General features: G+C 36.2%; 1 protein-coding gene across 4 annotated transcripts in view; it reads right to left on the reverse strand.

Moving 5' to 3' along the window:
• cntn3b (contactin 3b) overlaps positions 1-19575 on the reverse strand; it is a 69462-nt gene that overhangs the window by 4171 nt on the left and 45716 nt on the right. For 3 of the 4 annotated variants that reach the window (XM_048198869.1, XM_048198868.1, XM_048198870.1), the window contains exons 10-20: positions 18499-18628; positions 17890-18040; positions 17666-17793; positions 14170-14345; positions 10383-10500; positions 9563-9721; positions 8909-9058; positions 8497-8567; positions 6995-7229; positions 5132-5241; positions 2380-2566 (exon numbers count right to left, since the gene is read on the reverse strand). In XM_048198869.1, coding sequence (XP_048054826.1) covers positions 2380-2566; positions 5132-5241; positions 6995-7229; positions 8497-8567; positions 8909-9058; positions 9563-9721; positions 10383-10500; positions 14170-14345; positions 17666-17793; positions 17890-18040; positions 18499-18628 — 1615 coding nt within the window. Of the gene's footprint in view, positions 1-2379; positions 2567-5129; positions 5242-5342; positions 7230-8496; positions 8568-8908; positions 9059-9562; positions 9722-10382; positions 10501-14169; positions 14346-17665; positions 17794-17889; positions 18041-18498; positions 18629-19575 lie in introns of those variants that run through there. The other variant, XR_007186075.1, reaches the window with a different exon arrangement.

The following is a 19575-nucleotide window of genomic DNA, read 5'->3' on the forward strand; positions in this document are numbered from 1 at the left end:
GAATTTAGATTCCAATTTTTGTGAGAGATGTTCAGCCCTTTGGGTCAATTTCTGCTGCTTTTAAATGATTTATAAATAAACATAACTTGACTTCATTTGACTACTACAAAAATAGATGGTTGAAAACTCCTTCAGTTGGGAAAAACACCTTCAAGTCATGTCACAGCAGTTTCTGTGAAAGGTTTTATCAACAACACAAAAGAAATTTATAAGCAATGTCTAGACTTAGTGATCTGTCCAAGAGTTATACGTTCTGAAAATTTTACAGGCATAACTCACAACACAATTCTGCTAGTTTATCTACTACTTGGTGCCTCAGGCAAAAATGTCTTTGACAACTTTGAAAGATTTGATGATCCTTAAAAAACCCCTCTGGTGAATGTTTAAGGAGTTTATTCCTGCAGAAGAGTAAAGAAATAAAAAGGTAATTGTGAGAAGTGTAAAAAAAAAGGGGACCTACTATGCCCGTTTTCAAAGTCTAGAATTTGTTTTTGGGGTCTACTAGAATAGGTTTTCAAGCTTATTTTTCACATATTTTACATTGCTGTAGCACCTCTCTTACCAGTCTGCCAGTAACACTCTATTTAGTTCCAGTCTCTATGAAGCCCCTCCTTCTAAAAAAGTGCAATGTGCTCTGATTGGTTGACTAGACCAGTGTGCTGTGAGCGTGTTTCGGAAATGTCATGCCCTTACCATATGCCTTTGTCAGGAATTATTTAAATGAGGAACATTAAGATGTATATGTTTCTGAAAGAAAACTCAAGACTACAATTGAGGCATTTCAAGGAGTTCAGAAAGAATAGGGTTTTTTGCACTGAATAGTTTTAGGAACTCAGTTATAGGAACTACCCACTAGGATAGTTCCCTGGAAACTAATTTCTCCCCCGGGCCATGTTCCTGGTCGCATTCCCACCGGGAATAGGAACTCTGAAGCGGCCGACAGCAGCATCTTTAAGCGCAGCATTTACAAACGCTAAAAAATGGTGAATGGAGGATGCCGTGATCGTAGCTGGGTTTCGTGATAACGGAGATGGAATGTAAATGCATAATTTACAAGACTGAAAGAGCAAAAAGTGGGGCTAAGAGACAAAACATCCTATGACAGTTATCAATATTGCATATCATTGAGGCGGAGAAAAGAACACAATCCTGCAGACAGCAGGTAAATGCCGTTATCATTATTTTCCATGTTCGTGAAGTAAATATGTTTACACTGCCTTTTAAAAATGCCAGGTGCCAGTGTTTGACATACGTTTGACCAATCAATGCACACTTATTTCACTGATAGTTCCTGTAGTGTTGATTTAGACCCTACTCTAGCTAGGAGCTAATTTAGTTCCCCCAAAAGGAGTTCCTAGAACTAAAATCGTTCCTTGTTCCTGCGGTGCAAACATGCCAAAATCCAGGTGTGGAGACCAGGGTGGGCGAGAGCCGTGAGGAAACGGCGCGAGGCCGGTGGCGCGAGTGTTAATGAGCTTTACCTGGGAGGCGCACCGGCCTTGAGTCTCTCACGGAGGAGCTCCGGGAGCATAAAAGGAGGAGCGACGACAGTGAAGGCTGAGAGAGGACAAGGCCTGGATATTATTTTATGTTTTATTATGTTTGTGTGGCCGGCAGACATCCGCGAGGGCTCTCCGACAGCATGTCCCTCCTTCCTCCCGGGTTTCGGCACCAATGTAACACAGTTCGTAAATATGGGAAGAAGGAGGTGGGAACCGGCGAACATTCAACAAAACTTTAATTCAAAATAAACAAAGAACAAAACGAAAGTAATGCTGGCAGACCCTCGCAGACGTCTACCGACCACACAAACATAATAAAACATAAAATAATATCCAGGCCTGGTCCTCTCTCAGCCTTCACTGTCGTCGCTCCTCCTTTTATGCTCCCGGAGCTCCTCCGTGAGAGACTCAAGGCCGGTGCGCCTCCCAGGTGAAGCTCATTAACACTCGCGCCACCGGCCTCGCGCCGTTCCCTCACGGCTCTCGCCTGCCCTGGTCGTCACACCGGGTAATTCAGCCAATAGTTCTAGGAACTATGAGGTTCCCCCGGTGCGAAAGCCCCTAATAACTCTTTGGAGTGGACTCTGTAACTTTGCAGACCTTTTTCATGCTCAAATAGCAACATTACACACTAAAGAAATTTTAAAATGTAAATAAGCATAATAGGACCCCTTTTAAAAAAGAAATACATTCACAACTGTGAGATATAAAGTCAGAGTTTATTATTTTTATTCTGACATTGAAATGGGCTTCCACTGAACCTCCAACAGTGAATATTTTACTAACGTATTGTGGATGAGTATATTACATCTTCCAATTAAAAACACATACATTGAATAAATGTCTAAAAAATGTTTGAGATGGACAGAGTACTCACGTGGTTTTTTGGTGGTAACATTGACAGGTACAGACTGGGGGCCGGTTCCTGCAGTATTGAAGGCACACACCGCTAGGTAATACGGAGTGTTCCCCTGTAGGCCGCTGACATTCACTGCTGTGTAGTTTCCAGTGATCCGCACTTTACCCACTGTATCCGGCTTGGTGTCATCTTCCCAATATACCACCTGTTCGCCAGGACACACAACAAGGGCATTTTATATATCCTTGACTATGATTTTACATGTAAATAACTCTATGCCAATACAATTGCTCACTCTTGCAACCCACTGTGACCCTAAACATGAGGATTTTTCACAAAGTGCTACTACGCAAATAAGAGTTTTTGGCATGCTCATTTAACTCAAACGACTGCTAACTCATAAATTCAAATATGTTAATTGGGTAAATATCAGGAAAATATACAAAGTAAATGCCAAGATTTTTTTAATCAGCTGCCAAAGAAGGTGAGACATGATATGCACAAACTTCATTACAGTCACTACACTCGGCATGGGATTTCGAATGAGTCTTTGAACATGACATGCTTTCGCGAGATTTCACGATATTTGATTTCATTTTTACCATTTACTTCATTCATTTGTGTCTTTTCTGCAGCTTGTAAGCTTGAGAACATATCTCTGGCTGTCTGAAATATGATATTTTTGTACAATTGTATGGAGATTCTCTTGAGGATATGAAATTTCAATTAACTTTTAGCCGTGTGCTAGGTGAAAAACAATTAGATAGCGGAAATTGAAATAATCAATTATTAACCTTGAGTCATATGTTATATCAATATTGAGGCATTAAGTATTTGATTAGATAATAATGAGATTCACCTAAGGGATGAATATTTCTAAATGATTTCTTTTCTTTTTGCACTCTGAAAGTGTATTTGCAGGATGTTACACATACAGCGTGGGTTGTGCGTCATTCAGACTTAAATTGAGAATTCAGTTATTCATTCCAATCCAGTTCCTAAATTTGAACTGAGGCAGCAAACATGTTGCAGAATTTAAATTCAAAATTGAATGCAAGGAAGTATAACTAAACAAATTCAATGAAAGTCATTTAACTGTATTTTTCTAACTGACAGACAGACAGACATTTGAATGTATAGACATTTTTGTTTACACTACTGTTCAAAAGTTGGAAAGATTTTTAAATATTTTTGAAAGATTCTCAAATTTATGTGATTAAAAATACAGTAAAAAGTAATATTGTGAAATACTATTACAATTTAAAATAACTTTTCTTTTTAAAAATATTTTAAAATGTAATGTATTCCATGATGGAGCTGAATTTTCAGCATCATTACTCCAGGCTTCAGTGTCACATGATCCTTCAGAAATCATTCTGATATGATGATATGATGCTCAAGAAATATTTCTTATTATTATCAGTGTTGAAAACAGTTGTGCTACTTAATATTTTTTTCAGGATTCTTTAATGAAAACAAAGTTTAAAAGAACAGCATTTTAAATATAAATTGTTTTGTAACAAAGTAAAAGTCACTTTTCACTTTTGATCAATTCAATGCATCCTTGCTTAAAAATAATGAATTTCTTTCAAATAAAACTGACACTAAACTTTTGAACTGTGAAGTATATAGGTCATTGACTAATAAAGCTTCGAAAAAAGACGTTAAAAAAAATCTTTTAAAAACTGATAGAATGCATATTTGAGTCATGAACAATGTGTTTAAACGAATTTTGTTAACATTTCAAAATGTTTATATTCATTTTTTGACTTTTTATGTCAGGCGGTACAACCAAATAGTTGTATGTATATACTGTAGTTGTACCACCTGACATGGAAAGTGACTAATATGTATTATTAAATGTACTAAAAATGAATTCAAACTAAACAGTTTTTTTTTTTTTTAGAATAAAGTGATATATGTCATGAATTTATCAAATTAATTTAAAAGGAAATAATGTACAAAATATATGCATGTCATGTCATTGACCCATATATTTTCTCATATGCATTACCTGTGTTGAATTAAATCAAAGTAAATTCCTATTTCTGTAATTCCAAATGCAATTCCAGTTCAGCTTCCTGTGGGTGTGACTCAAATGAATGAAGTCATGAACTGAAAAGTAGCATTAAGTTAAAAAAAAAATAAAAAATAGATGCATTTGCATTAGTGGTCTCAGACTTTTGGAGCTCACTGTTTGGTTTTGTGCAAGAGGAAATGCAGTGATGGTTTAAACAGGAATTTTCCATTTCAAATACTGCAGGTGCTTCAAAGAACTGTGAGCACATATAAATGGTATATACGGCATACAGCGCAGTTCCTTGATCCATGCTGCTTTGATTCGGTCTTTCAGTCCTCGCTAACCAAAGACGAGACAAAAATAAAACCTAAAAAGTTTTCTTTTTTCCCCCTCATCTAGAATCCAGTGACATGATAGTTCTATTCTTTCCAGACAATATGGCAGCTACCATGGCAACGTGGCGGTTTTGTGCCTCAGGGCAGGGGTGACAGAGATGGAGAGAGTGGCTTGTGAGAAAGCGAGACTCTCTTTGCATTCTTGAAAGGCCAGTGGAGAGCTTTCATCCAGCTTCTGAGAGACGCAGACATTTAACAAAGCAGCGGCGCTGTCTAAACACTGGCATTCTCGATGTTTGAGGTGGCATGGGAGAGGTGAGAAGCACTTTTAATAATTGCTTGAGATCCGGATTGCATTATTAAAGGAGAAACATGACATTCAAGGTAGCGAACGGCAAGACAACGTAAATCAAACCTCATATCCGAGAACTCTTTCAGGGGTGGACGGAATCGGCTCCCAGGTAACTTCGATGTCGGCCGCCGACAGACTTTTTGCTGACACTCTCTCTGGCGCTACGCTCGGCACTGCGAAGGAACAGAAAAATGTTGAGGCTCTAATTCAAAAAGCTTTACACGGCCAACGAGGTAAAATTGGATTAAGTCAGAGAATGAAGCCCTGGTCTCACCTGAGAGGGGCCCTACTTCATTTTAATGGGAACTGTGACTGACAGAGAAGGAGACAATCTGCTGGGAAAATTCAATTAACACACTAGCACATGAATAGGCCTGTAAGTGTCTAGCAGGATTTGTTGTAACCTATAGCAGCAATAACTAATATAAGGTTGTCATTCGCAGCTTGAACGAGGGAGGAGGGGCGAAAGCTGTCTCAATCAACTTATTCCATCATTCTCATTCAAGGTCACACCTGTATGCGCGAAGGGAGGGAACCGAGAGTGTTCGAGAACGTGAAGGGACTACTGCTGAGTCGGAATGTGTTCCTAATATTTTAGCTCCACAGGCCCACACAATGTATCGCTGACTGGCCTATGTTACCATTTCTGGGTGATTAGGCCAGTATTGAAAACAGATAACATCAGCGCATATGCTATGAGGCTGATACGTAGGATTGGTAATTTGGGCTAATTGTACTATTTTGCTATTATTTTCTATAATAAATATTACTATTTTCAATTTTAATAATGGTAAAATGAAAGTAGCACACTTCCTCTCTTAAAGGTAGGGTAGGCAATTTTTTCATAAATACTTTTTTGTTATTCTTTTAACACAGCGTGTATAAACAACCAGCCTATAATGATAAAAATCCACCCACTTCTTTTTTTATAATCCCCATAAATCATAAACAGTCTCTTCAAATGAGCCGTTCCAGATTTCCCCCTACTCTTACATAACAGTAGGAGGAAGCCCCGCCCATGACTGGTGACGATCTGAGCTAAGTGATTTTCTGTTCCTTTTGTTGTTTGGTTCATATTAACAGCCAATCGAGCAGTAGATAGCCTAATATATATTATGCTGCTGCATGTTGTCACTTTAATACACAGATCTACTGTAATATCAAATGCAATTTCTTTCCCTGCTGTTCACAGACATAACCAACAGTGTTTGTGAACTTTGTGTGTTTTTGACATAACCTTGTGAGCATTTGACAGTTTAAGTGCAATAAAACGTGTAAGAGAAATCAGTCAGCGCCATCTGACAGCTTTCGGATGTGTATGCTCAGAAAACCATATATCAGAAGTTTAAACTGTTTAAGTGCATGCAGATAATTAACTTTCATGATGACAAAGAATTTCACGTAAGCGTGGCTGTAATAAAGATGATAATCAAAACCAAACAGCAGAGTATCTGAGGCACGAGTTGTACAGGCTCCGCCCTTTTCTGGAAAGCGGGATGGGGAGCAGCAGCTCATTTGCATTTACATGCATGAAAACAGCTTGTTTTTCCTTCCACTCAAAAATGGGCATTTACATCATGGTATAATAAATGATCTGTGCTGAAACTTCACAGACACGTTCTGGGGACACTTGAGACTAATATTAAATCTTGTAAAAAGGAGTATAATAGCTCCCCTTTAATTACATTCTATGTAATGAGAACACTATTGTCTGTAAAAGAGGTTGGAAAAATAATAATTTTAATATTTTTTAATTATTTTATATGTTAAAATAATTATAATATTGGCCATCACATACCAGTAAATACAAGTAAATACCAGTTGTTTTTATTACTTCAAATCTGTAAAAATATGGTTAAAAATGAAGTTATTCTATGCACATGTGTTTGTGACTGTGAGTGTTAATGTACACAAATACAGCTTTACCTTCCTCGGCAGAGAACACTGTTGCAATAGTGCTGAAAGGTCCTTCTCCGCGGTTGTTGAACGCTCCCACTTTGACATTGAATGGCGAGAATGGTGGAATGGTGTCATTGCGGAAAACGTAGCGGGTGACGCTGGGTGCCGAGATCACGGCGCGGGTCCAAGTGACCATGCCCACTGGCCGGAAAGCAATGATATAACCGAAACCTTCTCCGTTCTGCAACTCCTCTGGAACAGGCTTAGAGTGGAACACAAAACTATAGTGATATTAAAACAAATTGAGGTCAACACACCAACTGACCCACATGACAACAGGGCTTTATTAGCACTTAGTTTAAAGAGCACTTTCTTTCTCAAGTCTTTTTTAATTATTGTGCATGCAAGTTTCATGACCTCATATTAGCAGAAAGACTTCATGGAACATTTAAAGGACTTAACGAAATGGTAATAAATATAGTTAAAAAAAATCAATATTTTCCTATTCTACATACACTACCATTCAAAAGTTTGGGGTTGAGATTTTTAATGCTTTGAAAGTCTTTTATGTCCACCAAAACTAAATATTGTTGATTAAAAATATCTGTTTCTAGTTCAATATACTTAAAATGAAATTTATTCTGTGATGACAAAGCTGAATTTTCAGAATCATTAAACCAGTCTTCAGTGTCACATGATCCTTTGGAAATCATTCTAATATGCTGATTTGCTGATCAAGAAACATTTCTTATTATAAACAATGTTGAAAACAGTTGTGCTGCTTAACATTTTGTGGAAACTGATAAATTATTTATTTTTACTTGAATGGAAATCTTTTTTTTAATATTATGAATTTATTACTGTCACTTTTAATCAATTTAATGCATATGCAATAAAAATATTAATTTCTTTCTTTCTTAAAAAAAAAAAAAATCTTACTGACCCCAGATTTTTGAAAGGTAATGTACTTATTTAACAACATATCTAACTTGATTGATTAAGCAGCAATCCAAATGTTTTTTACTGTTTATATCACTCCACTTTTGCAGAAATTGCTATCACGTTACTCCACTCACTACTGTACCAGGATAGTTACAGAATAGTATGCAAAAATGGCCCTCCGTCATGTGTTAGTTAGTATTTAGGTTGGCTTAAATGCACTAAATCACTGTGCCAGTTCACAAAAGGATTTGAAAGTCAAATAGAGCAGCACATTTCTTCAGCATTTCTTATGCCCAACAGCAAAATAATGCCAGACTTTTCCCCTTCTGAACCCTTACTTCCTCCATGATGTAACTAAACTGAATGAAGCCTATTTGCAGGTGAAATAAACTTCAAAGAAACTCTCTGGCCCTGAGTTTACTTCCATTTGGAGGAGAAGTAGTAAAGTCTGGAGTCCAGAGGCCAGGAGGGAGGGGTCTTGGTGCAGGCAACCATCATAAAATGGCTACATTTCATTCTACACAATTAAGTACCGGCATTTAGCCCAGGCTGGCCGAGGTAGCAGTAAAATCTGACAAATGACTTACCTCCCATGTTATCACTAATTCCGATTTGGTACCTCCTCCGCCTCCGACATCAGTGGGAGCTGTGTCAGGCACTGCAGACAAAAACACAAAGAAGAGATTAAAACGCTGCCGGAAGAGCTGTGATTGGGATTTTTCATTGCAAGTGTGAGCATTAAAAGTGTATTTATATTTTCATCACATAAATACTCTAAACTATCACTCTCACAGAGGTTCTACCTTCTTTAAACCATGCCTCAGAAATTTATGAATAAAAGAATGCATAGGTTTGAGTGTTGCATGTGGAATAAAAGTGATGGATGTGACAGATGACGGGAGAATTGAGGATGTATGGTTTGCTCCAGTGCTTTCAATTTCAGTGCCTGTCTGAAATAAGGCGAAGAGATCCAGGGGAATCTCACACTAGCATACTTACTTGCATCTTCAGTTCTGATCTTGGTGGATGGGGGACTGGGCTCTCCCATCCCGACACTGTTACTGGCCAGCACTCTGAACTCATATTCCACCCAGGCGTTCAAACCCACAACGGTTGCAGTCAAAGTGTTCCCATTGATCACCTCAGGAACTGAGGATAAGAAGAACAGTAAAATACAATAGCAACAAACTGAAACAAAATATGTTTAAGTTAAAGCACTAAAATGACTAACATTAAAACTGAAATAAATATAATTAAAAAAAAACAAAAAAAAAAAAAACCAACAACTAAAAACTAATATTATATATTCTAATTATATAAAAAATTAAAACCTAAAAATAATCTAAAAATATAATTATAAATTAAATTAAAATTAATTTAATTTTATATAATTACAATTAAACTAATAAAACAAAATACATATAATATATGTAAAAAGTAACAAATTACAAAAGCACAACAAAATTTCAAAAACTAAATATATATATATTTAGTATTTATAAAACTTCAAATAAATAATTTAAATAATTTAAAAAATAAATATATATAATTTTAAAAAAGTTTTAAGTTTATTATTTACATGTGCTGATCACTGAATCAAAATCAGTTCACACACATAAACACAATGGCATGTGCCTGAGATGGGTAATGTACCTGTGTCGACAGCTTGCCAGCCGACAGTAAAGGGAGTCCTGCCCTGGATGACATATCCTGTAATGGGACTTCCGTTGTCCTGGCCTGGGCTCCAGGACAGCTGGGCCGTGCTGTCTGTGACCTCCTCCACCACAACCAAGTCTGGGGGGCTGGGGGGACCTGATCACATAGCCCATAAGGAATTGAATTAATTAAGAACATTTGATTATATTCCACACCTGCTCAAATGTTACATTCGGCCCATGCATTGTGCATATTGATGACTTGAAACTGCCTCACTCTGATAAGAGCGTGTGTTCTAAGGTGTTAGACATGGCAAGCGGTTTGTGCTTGTGCATGCTTGCATCAGTTCTAGCAATGGCAACAAGTCGTGTGTATGTGTGTATGCTTGTATATGCGCAACTAAATGATTCACATTTCTGCTCTAAATAACTCTCTGCCATTTAAATGTTTTCTCTTCATTTGCACTGCATTCTGGGGCCCGTCGTGCTGCTTAGCCGATGTGTAAATGAGCCAATTAAAGACATCCTCTATGATAAACAGCTCCTCTCCAAACACCTGGGACAGAACCGTGATGTGTAATGACCATGAATACCAATGTGACTCGCAAAAACACAGCAGCGAAGACGAGGCCCCATAAAACATCCCAAGTGACACATTTAGCACTCTGTGAACTCTTGCTACATTAGCAGTGCCCTTTCATTGAAATACACACCTCGCAGGAAACTCTTCACTGTGGAAGACGGTGGTAAATATACTGTATATAACAATGGACGCAGAATGAATGTGGACATGTAAACCGAAGACAAATTTTTCCTACCTTTAACGACTAATATTGCATCAGCAGACAAGCTCTCGACGTCTGTGTCAACAAGGCAAACGTATTTCCCACCGTGATTAAGCTGGATGTTTCTAATCATGAGATCACCAGAAAAGCTCTGTTGAAAAAGTGGAAACACGATATAAAGATTAGTGCTTTAATAATTAATCATGTTGTTACAGCACAAGACACCAAATCCACTCTCTACTGATAAACAAGTTTCTTAAAGTGTGATGCCTTATCATTCAGAACATATTTCATGAATCAAAACATAACCTCATGCACTGTATTTTTTGGCTCGTGCCATTAAATTCTGGCACTATTTCCAAAAATGAGAGAAAGGGAGTTGCAAACAGGTAGTACAAATCAAACAGGTTTGATTCAACATAAATTATTTTATGATTCACACCAAAAGTAAATCAAGCATAAAATAAAATTGAACTTTACGGAAGCTTGTTTCCGCCACTAAATAAAGAAATAAAAAGGTAAAAAGGCTTTTTATCTCAATTCTGACTTTTTCTCGCAATTGCGAGTTTGCATCTCACAATTCTGACTTTTTTTCTCAGATTTGCGAGATCATGAGATTTAAACATTTTCGCAACTCCGAGTTATAAAGTCAGAATTGCGTATTATAAAGCCAGAATTGCGAGATATAAATTTTCTTACTTTATAACTCGCAATTCTGGCTTTATCCAGAATCTATTTTCTCATATTTGCGAGATTGTCAGAATTGTGAAATTTAAACACAATTGTGAGTTATAGTCAGAATTGCATCTTATGAAGTAAGAATTGCATGATATAAACTCGCAATTGCATCTTATAAAGTCAGGATTACGAGACAAAGTTTATATCGTGCAATTCTGACTTCATAACTCGCAATTGTGAGTTTATATCATGCAATTCTGAGAAAAAAAGTCAGAATTGTGAGATATAAACTCGCAATTGCAAGAAAAATGTCAGAATTGTGAGATTAAATGTCGCAATTACTTTTTTTATTTTTTATTTCATGGCGGAAACAAGCTTCCATAGAAATTGCCATTAGATTGATGTAATAAATAAATAAATAAATGCATGAGCCAAGTGTTCACACTAAAGTCAAACTGCAAAAAAATCGTATTTATTCCCACATATGAAAGTGGCCCAGATCAAAATTGTAAATGTCATATTCAGTGACTTTTACTGTTTACACGGTCATCCAAAAAAAAAAAAAAAAAAAAAAAAAAACAGATCTGTGTGTCACACATATACAGTATTTGGGACACTTGCAACTGCAGTGTTATCATAGCTTGAGTAACACAGAGCCTGTTTTTAACAGCAATATGTGCTAGTATACCATTTTATTATGTAATTATCACCAAAATAGAACTGAGGCAGGTGTACTGATCTTCCCTGTCATGCTATCTGCAGATTTCTGCATACTCAAACACTCATCCATCCCTTTAAAATGTCTGCTGTGCTCTTGAGATACGTGTGGACCTAAATAAACAGTCTCGGTGACTAGCCTCCGGGATTCACTCAGATCCAGCTCTCTCAGCCACACAGGAGCTCAGTAAAACACACAGACTGTGGCTAATTGGCAAGACGATACTAATTATTCCACAATTACATAAGCCAGGACCAGGTAAATGAACAAAGCACATGCAAAGTGAGAGTGAATATTGTTCCAGATAAGCATACGGCACATTAAAGTCACAAAGACTTAGGCATTTCTGGTACAGACTTCATTTTAAATGAAGATGCAGCTAAGAATAAGACAGCACAGTGTGGGAAAAGAAGCATATTAAATTAAGACTTAAAGTCTTTATTTGAAAGGGTTTTATGATTGAACGCTGTGGTTTTAATGAATTAACATAGACTTTCTAAAAATAAATAACTCCAAGATTGCAGACACAATTTATCTCCGTGTTTCTCCCTGGCTTTTAAATAACGTATGCCCAGAAGTTTATAGAAGCTAAACCCTGCGTATCACATTGATGTCTCTAGTGGTCTACCAGCCCCAAACCACAGACCACCACTCTACTGTAATAGTACATGAAAGTGTCTGATGCACTCAAAACAGGACCAGCACTTATGTTTGACTGTGGTTTCCTCTCATTCAAGTTCAGTTCCTATGAAACAATGCCTTAAACTCAATCAATATAAATAAGAGAGCCCATTCAATTGTTAGACTCCAAAATTTCAGGATTGGATGGGAAGACTGCAGAGCGGGTGATGTTTAATTATGGTAATGTACTCATCAGAGGCTGCTGAGACGGAAGGCGTAATCTTTGGGAGCAGAGAAAGTGTGAATCCGTGAAAGCCATATCTCATTATAACCCACATCTGCATATGTCAATGTCATTTGTAATTGCCCTTGAGAGAAACCCATGTATGAACTTTATGCAGCCACTATCACATGTCATGACAATGAAAGGCAGGGACTGGCTGTGGGTGTGAATGGCCTGAATCAAGGGGTGTGGGTGGGGGAATAAAGAAAAACATTAAAACTTAATATTTTATTGGCATTTATTTTATAATAAATAATTTGAATATTTAATCATTTATTTGTATAATATTTTTAAAGAAATAATAATATAATATAATATAATATAATATAATATAATATAATATAATATAAACTCTTTCAGCTCAATTAAATTCAGGAGGTTATAATTTGCCTATAAAACGGACCATCTAAGGACCTCCTCAGACAGGCAGGAAGGTGCTAAGGTTCTGTTCTTTTCAAGAACCTTAGTCTGCACTCAGGTTTCAAACCTTAGAGTGATCCTTAAATGAAAATTATCCAGAGCTGTTTATTATTTTGTTCAAACCTCTAGCCAACCAAGGAAAAATCTAAACTAAAACAGCAAAATGGAATGTGACACAGCACAAAGCATTTCTTATAAGGCAGGATTTCAATTCATTGGAGTTCTGCTGCAATAAGGAATTGTCTCCCCTGAGATGTAAAATATCCTGTGAAACTGAAAGGGTAAAATGGGAACAAGACTCTTAATTGATCTGGCCTCTTTCCCTGGTTCAGTTTGTAAAGACCAGCTGTTTGGTATACATGTTGAATCATTCACATTCAATGTAGGTCAACAACGGAATGACCCAGAACAAGAAGGCAAAATTCATCCCAAGAATCCAATTTCAAACTACAGACATAACGGCTGGCAAATCTCTTTGAGAGAGAGCATTCAATGTCCCAATAGCTTGTTCCTGTTCAGCACAATGATTAGATTAAAACCCAGTTAAAATACTTCAGGTTCTTGTGTCTGAGATATATTCAATATAATGGACTGTATGCCGGGTTCTTTGGTTTGATTCGACTGATGAGCACAAAACAAACAAACAAAACTATTTTTCATACAAATTAATTTTTTCCATCTCCTCCTAATGCTCAAACTCATCTTACTTTGAATTTAAGAAATTACAACATGCAGTTTATTGTACAGATTTCTCATGCCAAATATCTTGTGTGTTATTAAAAGGATTAATATTCCGCACATTTAGGGCATTTTTTTATGAAATGCACACAATGTTGAAGTTTTTTTATTTTAATTTAATCATTTATTTTAGACCTGTGCACTACTGTTCCTTTAAGACTTGTTTGCAGTCAAGTCTTCATAAATGATTTGTGAATGTTAAATTATGTCTACACAGTACATCAACCCCCTTTTTTTTTCAAAACAGCAAGGAAAATCTTGTTTTCCAAGATATGTTCCCTATGAATGTTTCATGGTTGGAGGTGGTGGTGTGGGATGAGGGTGCTGAGGTTGCAATATTGCCCTAAAACCACAATACTCACCCCTCCTACTCGCTCGAAGTGGTCCACGTCTTGATGGAAATCGATGGGCTGACCGTTGAAGGCCCAGGAGAAGGCCACGTCCAAGGCTGGATCGGCAGTCACCTGGCAGGGCAGCACGATGCTCTCCCCCACAGTGATTTCCGTGCTGCTGGGGCCCTGGCTGATCCTTGTGGGCTCTGTTAGTTACAGTGCCAACACAGTCTGTCAGTTTAGCTCTGGGACACAAACTAAAGCGAGAGAATTTCTTCTGTGACCAAGACAATTACTCTTTTCCAAAAACCTAGTGTGCTGCCTCTGAAAGCAGTATTTTAAGCTCCCTACACAAAGGCTGTAGCAAAAGGATAGGCTGCATAATTATTCTGCATTATAATATTAAAATGCACTGCAACAATCTCAGTAAAAAATAAATAAATAAATAAAAAATTCAAGATGTCGAACAAATTGAGACAAATGTCAATTATAAATATACTTATTTCACTAAATAATGGAATGTATCAATATATAATAGTGCAAAATAGTTAAAACTCACCTTTTTAACATATAATACACTAATCAATTCACTAATTTACAACACAAGGCTTGACTGGATGAGCCACATTTGAACTGTTAAAGATAAAACAAAAGACTAAAAAAGACAAACAAGACTAAAATTATATTGAGGACATAAGGAAAACAATATAAATGAATTATAAATAAATAAATAATATTTGCTTATAACATGATATAACATAAAATATGGATAAATATTTTATCTACAGAAATGGAAAAAAAGGGAAAAAAATCTGTAAAATTCTTAATTTTTCAGTTTATACCATTTAGATATTTAAAAAATGAGTCACTAATGTTATTAAAAAATTATTAAAAAATTAATTAAAATATGTTGTGATTTTGTGATAAAACAAAACTTCCACTAAAAAAAAATATATATATATATATATTACCTATTAATTCAAATACTGTATAATAGGGACATAAAAATGATCTGCATGGTAAGAATGACCCTATTGGATTATTATTATAATTATTAATATATGTATTGAACATCGGTGTCTTCCATCGCTTTAGTCCTGATGAGCAGTAGGCCGCTCGAGGCTGTGGGTAAGCAATTTTACCACAGCCTGCAGTGGTTTATTGCTGTAATAAATAATCTTAATTTCTAGGTGCTATACTTAGATTTTTGGCTGCTGTCTTTCCATATGGGGACTATTAATTTGAGAAGAACATAAAGTGGTTTTTAATAAGAGCCAAATGAATTGGCAGCATGTCTGTGAGCAGAATACAGTTGAGTGAACTGAAGGCATTTTGTAAGGGAAAGGTCATTTTAATTAAATTACATTAAGGGGGTCAACTGCTGGTGCATGACAAAAACATAATGAGAGAAAAATACAAGGACGAGAAGAAAGAAAAAAACCCTACAAAAGACGTATGGGCTCACACAGATGCCTCAGTGGTACACAGCTAATGAGTTTCCTCTGATTTGCCATGAAAATACTGCTGATTAAACCCGTAACCTATGTAATGAAGAACAAAAGTGAGGAATAACATTCATCCTATAGCTTAACGAGGAGATAACAATCCACATGGATAATGGCCGCAGCAATTAAGGATGACCTTAACAATGAGTAATTAGCGTAACATGGACTGGACTGTGTGGAAGATTGAAGCAAGAGGCTATATGAACTAAGTAGAATTCTAGAGAAGAGTATGTTATATCTCCACAATACAGACGGCTACTTTAAAGGGCCAGTTCAACCAAAAAGAACATTTTATGGACTCAACTTAACGTTGTTCCAAACCTGTATTACTTTATTTCTTCAGTGAATCACAATGTTTTTCATGCAATTACAGTAAACAAGGGAAGGCCACAAAAGCATTAAAGGTGCAGTAAGCGATTTGTGAGAAACACTGTTGATATTTGAAACAAACAAACAAACACACCCCTCCCTTCATTGCTCCGCCCCCAAAATGCAGGAACACGCAATGCAAGAGTGGATGTCCCTTTATCATAGCTGAAGCGAAGCAAAATAATGCTTTGCAAAAAATAAAGCAAAGATAACGAACAAACAACAAGGAAGAACAAAAACAGCTCTTGCCATTTCTAAAGTTTTTGCCTGATTATAACCCTTCTTTTTCCAGTGATATTCCTTTTTCTCTTTTGTAATGTCTCTCAGCCATCTCTCTTTCTACAGTCTTTCTTCAAATTTCCCTCTAGCTCACTCTCTCTCCTCCCCCATCATGAGTGTATACGTTCAACAGCGTCTCTCAGAAATCACTTACTGTACCTTTAAATGGTATATATGACTTGGAAATCGAACCCATAACTTTGTTGTTGTCAACGCCATTCTCTACTAGAAATCTACCTTGAATGATTCATTCAAGTATAGATATTCGATTTGTGAATGAAAGATTCTTTTGAGTCAAATCTTACCAATGAATCAGTTTATGCGGTTCACAAAACTGAATGATTCGCTCACAAATCTGACTTATTCAGTTCTCGAGTTCAACTCAACACCTGATTACCTGTTTCACAGTTCGTAGCTCAATGGAGGGGAAGATTAATAGTGAACAAAGACAAACAGACTTGAAATACTGCACACGACTCATATGGACTACTTTAATGTGGTTTTGCGTCCTTTTATAAAACTTTAAAGCTCCAGCCTCCTTTTGGTGCATGAAAAATAAAGCACAGTCCATTCTTTATATTTTCTCTTTTTGTGTTCCACAGAAGTCATAAGAGTTCTGAACGACATGACAATGAGTAAATGATGACAGAATTAACATTTTTGGGTGAACTATTCCTTAAATAGGAGTTTGAAAAGATGTCTTAAAACTTTTAAACATAGAGACTTGACAACAAAAGCTATTTGTCTTGAAATAAAGTAGCGGCATTGTGTAAGACTTCTCAGTCTGCTTGATTATATAAAACAAATCTTATGCTTTGTGATTTTTTGACTTGAAAGGCTGACAGCAGTGACAACGTAAACTTAGAAGAATGGAGCTGTCAATTGGCTAATACATTTCTTGAAACAGCTGAAGCAATGGATCATGATATGTGCCAGATGTGGCTTTTCATTCAAAGCTAATCATAGTTAAACCATCAAGAATACAGTATCTGAGTCAACAATAAGAGTGAACTGGACTGTGTATTGTCTGCACAGCAAAAATAAAGCTGTTATTCACCCGAAGCTACTTTAGAGCCTAAAGATAAATGTATGTTTATCAAAAGAATCCCACAATATTTTGAGACGGATGAATCAGCTTTTTTTTTTACAACAAAGAAATTACAATATGTCTTTGCTTGGAGAATCATTTCTTTCATTTTTTATTGTTCCATTTGGCTTTTTGTTATTTTATTTTTTATTGTAATGAAAAATAGAAAAATAGTGAGGTGAGAGAAACAGTGGAGAAACCAGATCTGGAGAATGTTGCAAGCAGAATTCGAATCTCAGTGTGCACTAAACCACTTTTATCTAGAATATAAAACACAATGACTCACCTGTGATTATCAGTCGTCCTGTTGTGCTAGCTGTGCCAAACTGATTTTTAGCGATGCACGTGTAACTACCTCCATCTCGCTTGGTTACGTTGGCAATCTTGAGAGTTCCATTGGGGAAGAGGGAAATCCTTGAGAAAATTTGAAAAATTGATTAACATCACAAAAAATAAATCACATGGCCAAAGTCTTCAATGTGATAGCATATAATCTCGAAAGCTAAATACCTTTCGGTTCTTTGCAGTATCTCAGTCCCTTTTTTCCACAGGCTAATGGCTCTGGGTGAAGCATGCGGCCTGCAATCTAGGCTAACGTCACTACTCGAGCGAGCCTTAAGCACTCGGCTCAAAGGATTCTGGGAGAAGCTGGGAGCAGAGGCTGTAGGAGACAGAGAGATTTGGTCCTCAGACTCACACTCAATGGAATCTGTGATGAACAGCAATTGACGTTCAAACAGCCTCTGGCAAAAATGGAAGAAAGCCTTTTTGAAAAGTCTAAAGGACTTAACAAATAGAGCCGTCCGTTTCCACTGGCTGCTTCCAGGCCATTTGCCTTTAACTAAACTTACATTTTACTGTGCCATTCTGTGCTGTATCTTCAAAAGACACCATTTATTTGACACTAGCCTTAAACGGACAATACTGACCAATGTATTGTGATTAAAATGAATAAATTCCAGAATCAATATCGGGGAAATATGAGTGTTACAATGAAGCACTAAATCACACAGATGTTTTCAGTGCTGCCTTGTAATTTGAGCTTGGGCTGTGACTACACAAAGTTTTATCATTCAAATGAAAGATGGAGAGCAGGCAGTAGAAACACAGAGGTCGTACCAAGCACCATCAGTTCGGCGCTGGAATAAATGATGCCGTGCTTGTTCTCCGCCACACACTGATACATCCCGCCATCTGAGAGGTTTAGTGAGGAGATGGAGAGAGCACCGTTCTCTATTTGCGCTCGGCCCTGTAGACACAAACACAAACAATCGGAGTAAAATGGTTGCTATGCGGTTGCTAGGGCATTGCTGGGTTGCTTGATTTCATGATTGCTTACTGGCCCAAGTAAAAAGAGACTATTGCCAATTTTCTCTGATATTCTGGTCGCAAGATATGGTTTGGGTCCCTCTTTCAAAGCAGGGTTATTATAGGTAACTAAAACCATTAAGAAAAACATTTTTGCTACTTGGACCAAAAAAAAAAAAAAAAAAGTTAACTGAAATAAAATGAAATATTACAAAAAATAAACTTATGTTATTACAGCTAGTTGCCAATTAAAACCTCTAATTTTCATTTAATATAACTTAATGTACTAAAATAACTAATACTAAACTAAAAATTAAAAACATATATAAACAAAAACTAATAAAAGAATGATAAATAAATGAATATGACAAAAATAAAAAAAATAAACTGATTAAAACTTTGACAAAAAATAAAATGAAGACAAATTATAAAAATAAAAGCAAATTTAAAACTATTAATACAAATTATAATAGCATTTCAATGATACTAAAATAATAACACTGCTTTACTGTAAGTCTATGGGATTTTGTCTTAATATAATTCAAAATAAAACATTTAAAACTAAAACCAATCATTTTAAAAGCGACAAGTGAATTTATCCATTGCAACTTGAACATTATAACTTTGAAAATGAATATTAATTTTAAAATTTGCCACAAATTATACATTTAACAGTGCTATTAAATTATCTAAATGTAAAAATATGGAAACTGAGCAAAAAAATGATCCAATATCAGCCAATGTATATCCAATATCAACCAATAATAACAACAACAACAACAACAACAAAAACTGTAATATTGAACAAAAAAAACCCAATATATTATGCATCCCTTGAATGATGACTTGTTTTTAACATTGCTGCACTGAAAGTCTGTCAGGTTGAAC

This window comes from Megalobrama amblycephala, linkage group LG8 (assembly GCF_018812025.1).
Source record: "Megalobrama amblycephala isolate DHTTF-2021 linkage group LG8, ASM1881202v1, whole genome shotgun sequence".
In the NCBI taxonomy this organism is placed as follows: Eukaryota; Metazoa; Chordata; class Actinopteri; order Cypriniformes; family Xenocyprididae; genus Megalobrama; species Megalobrama amblycephala.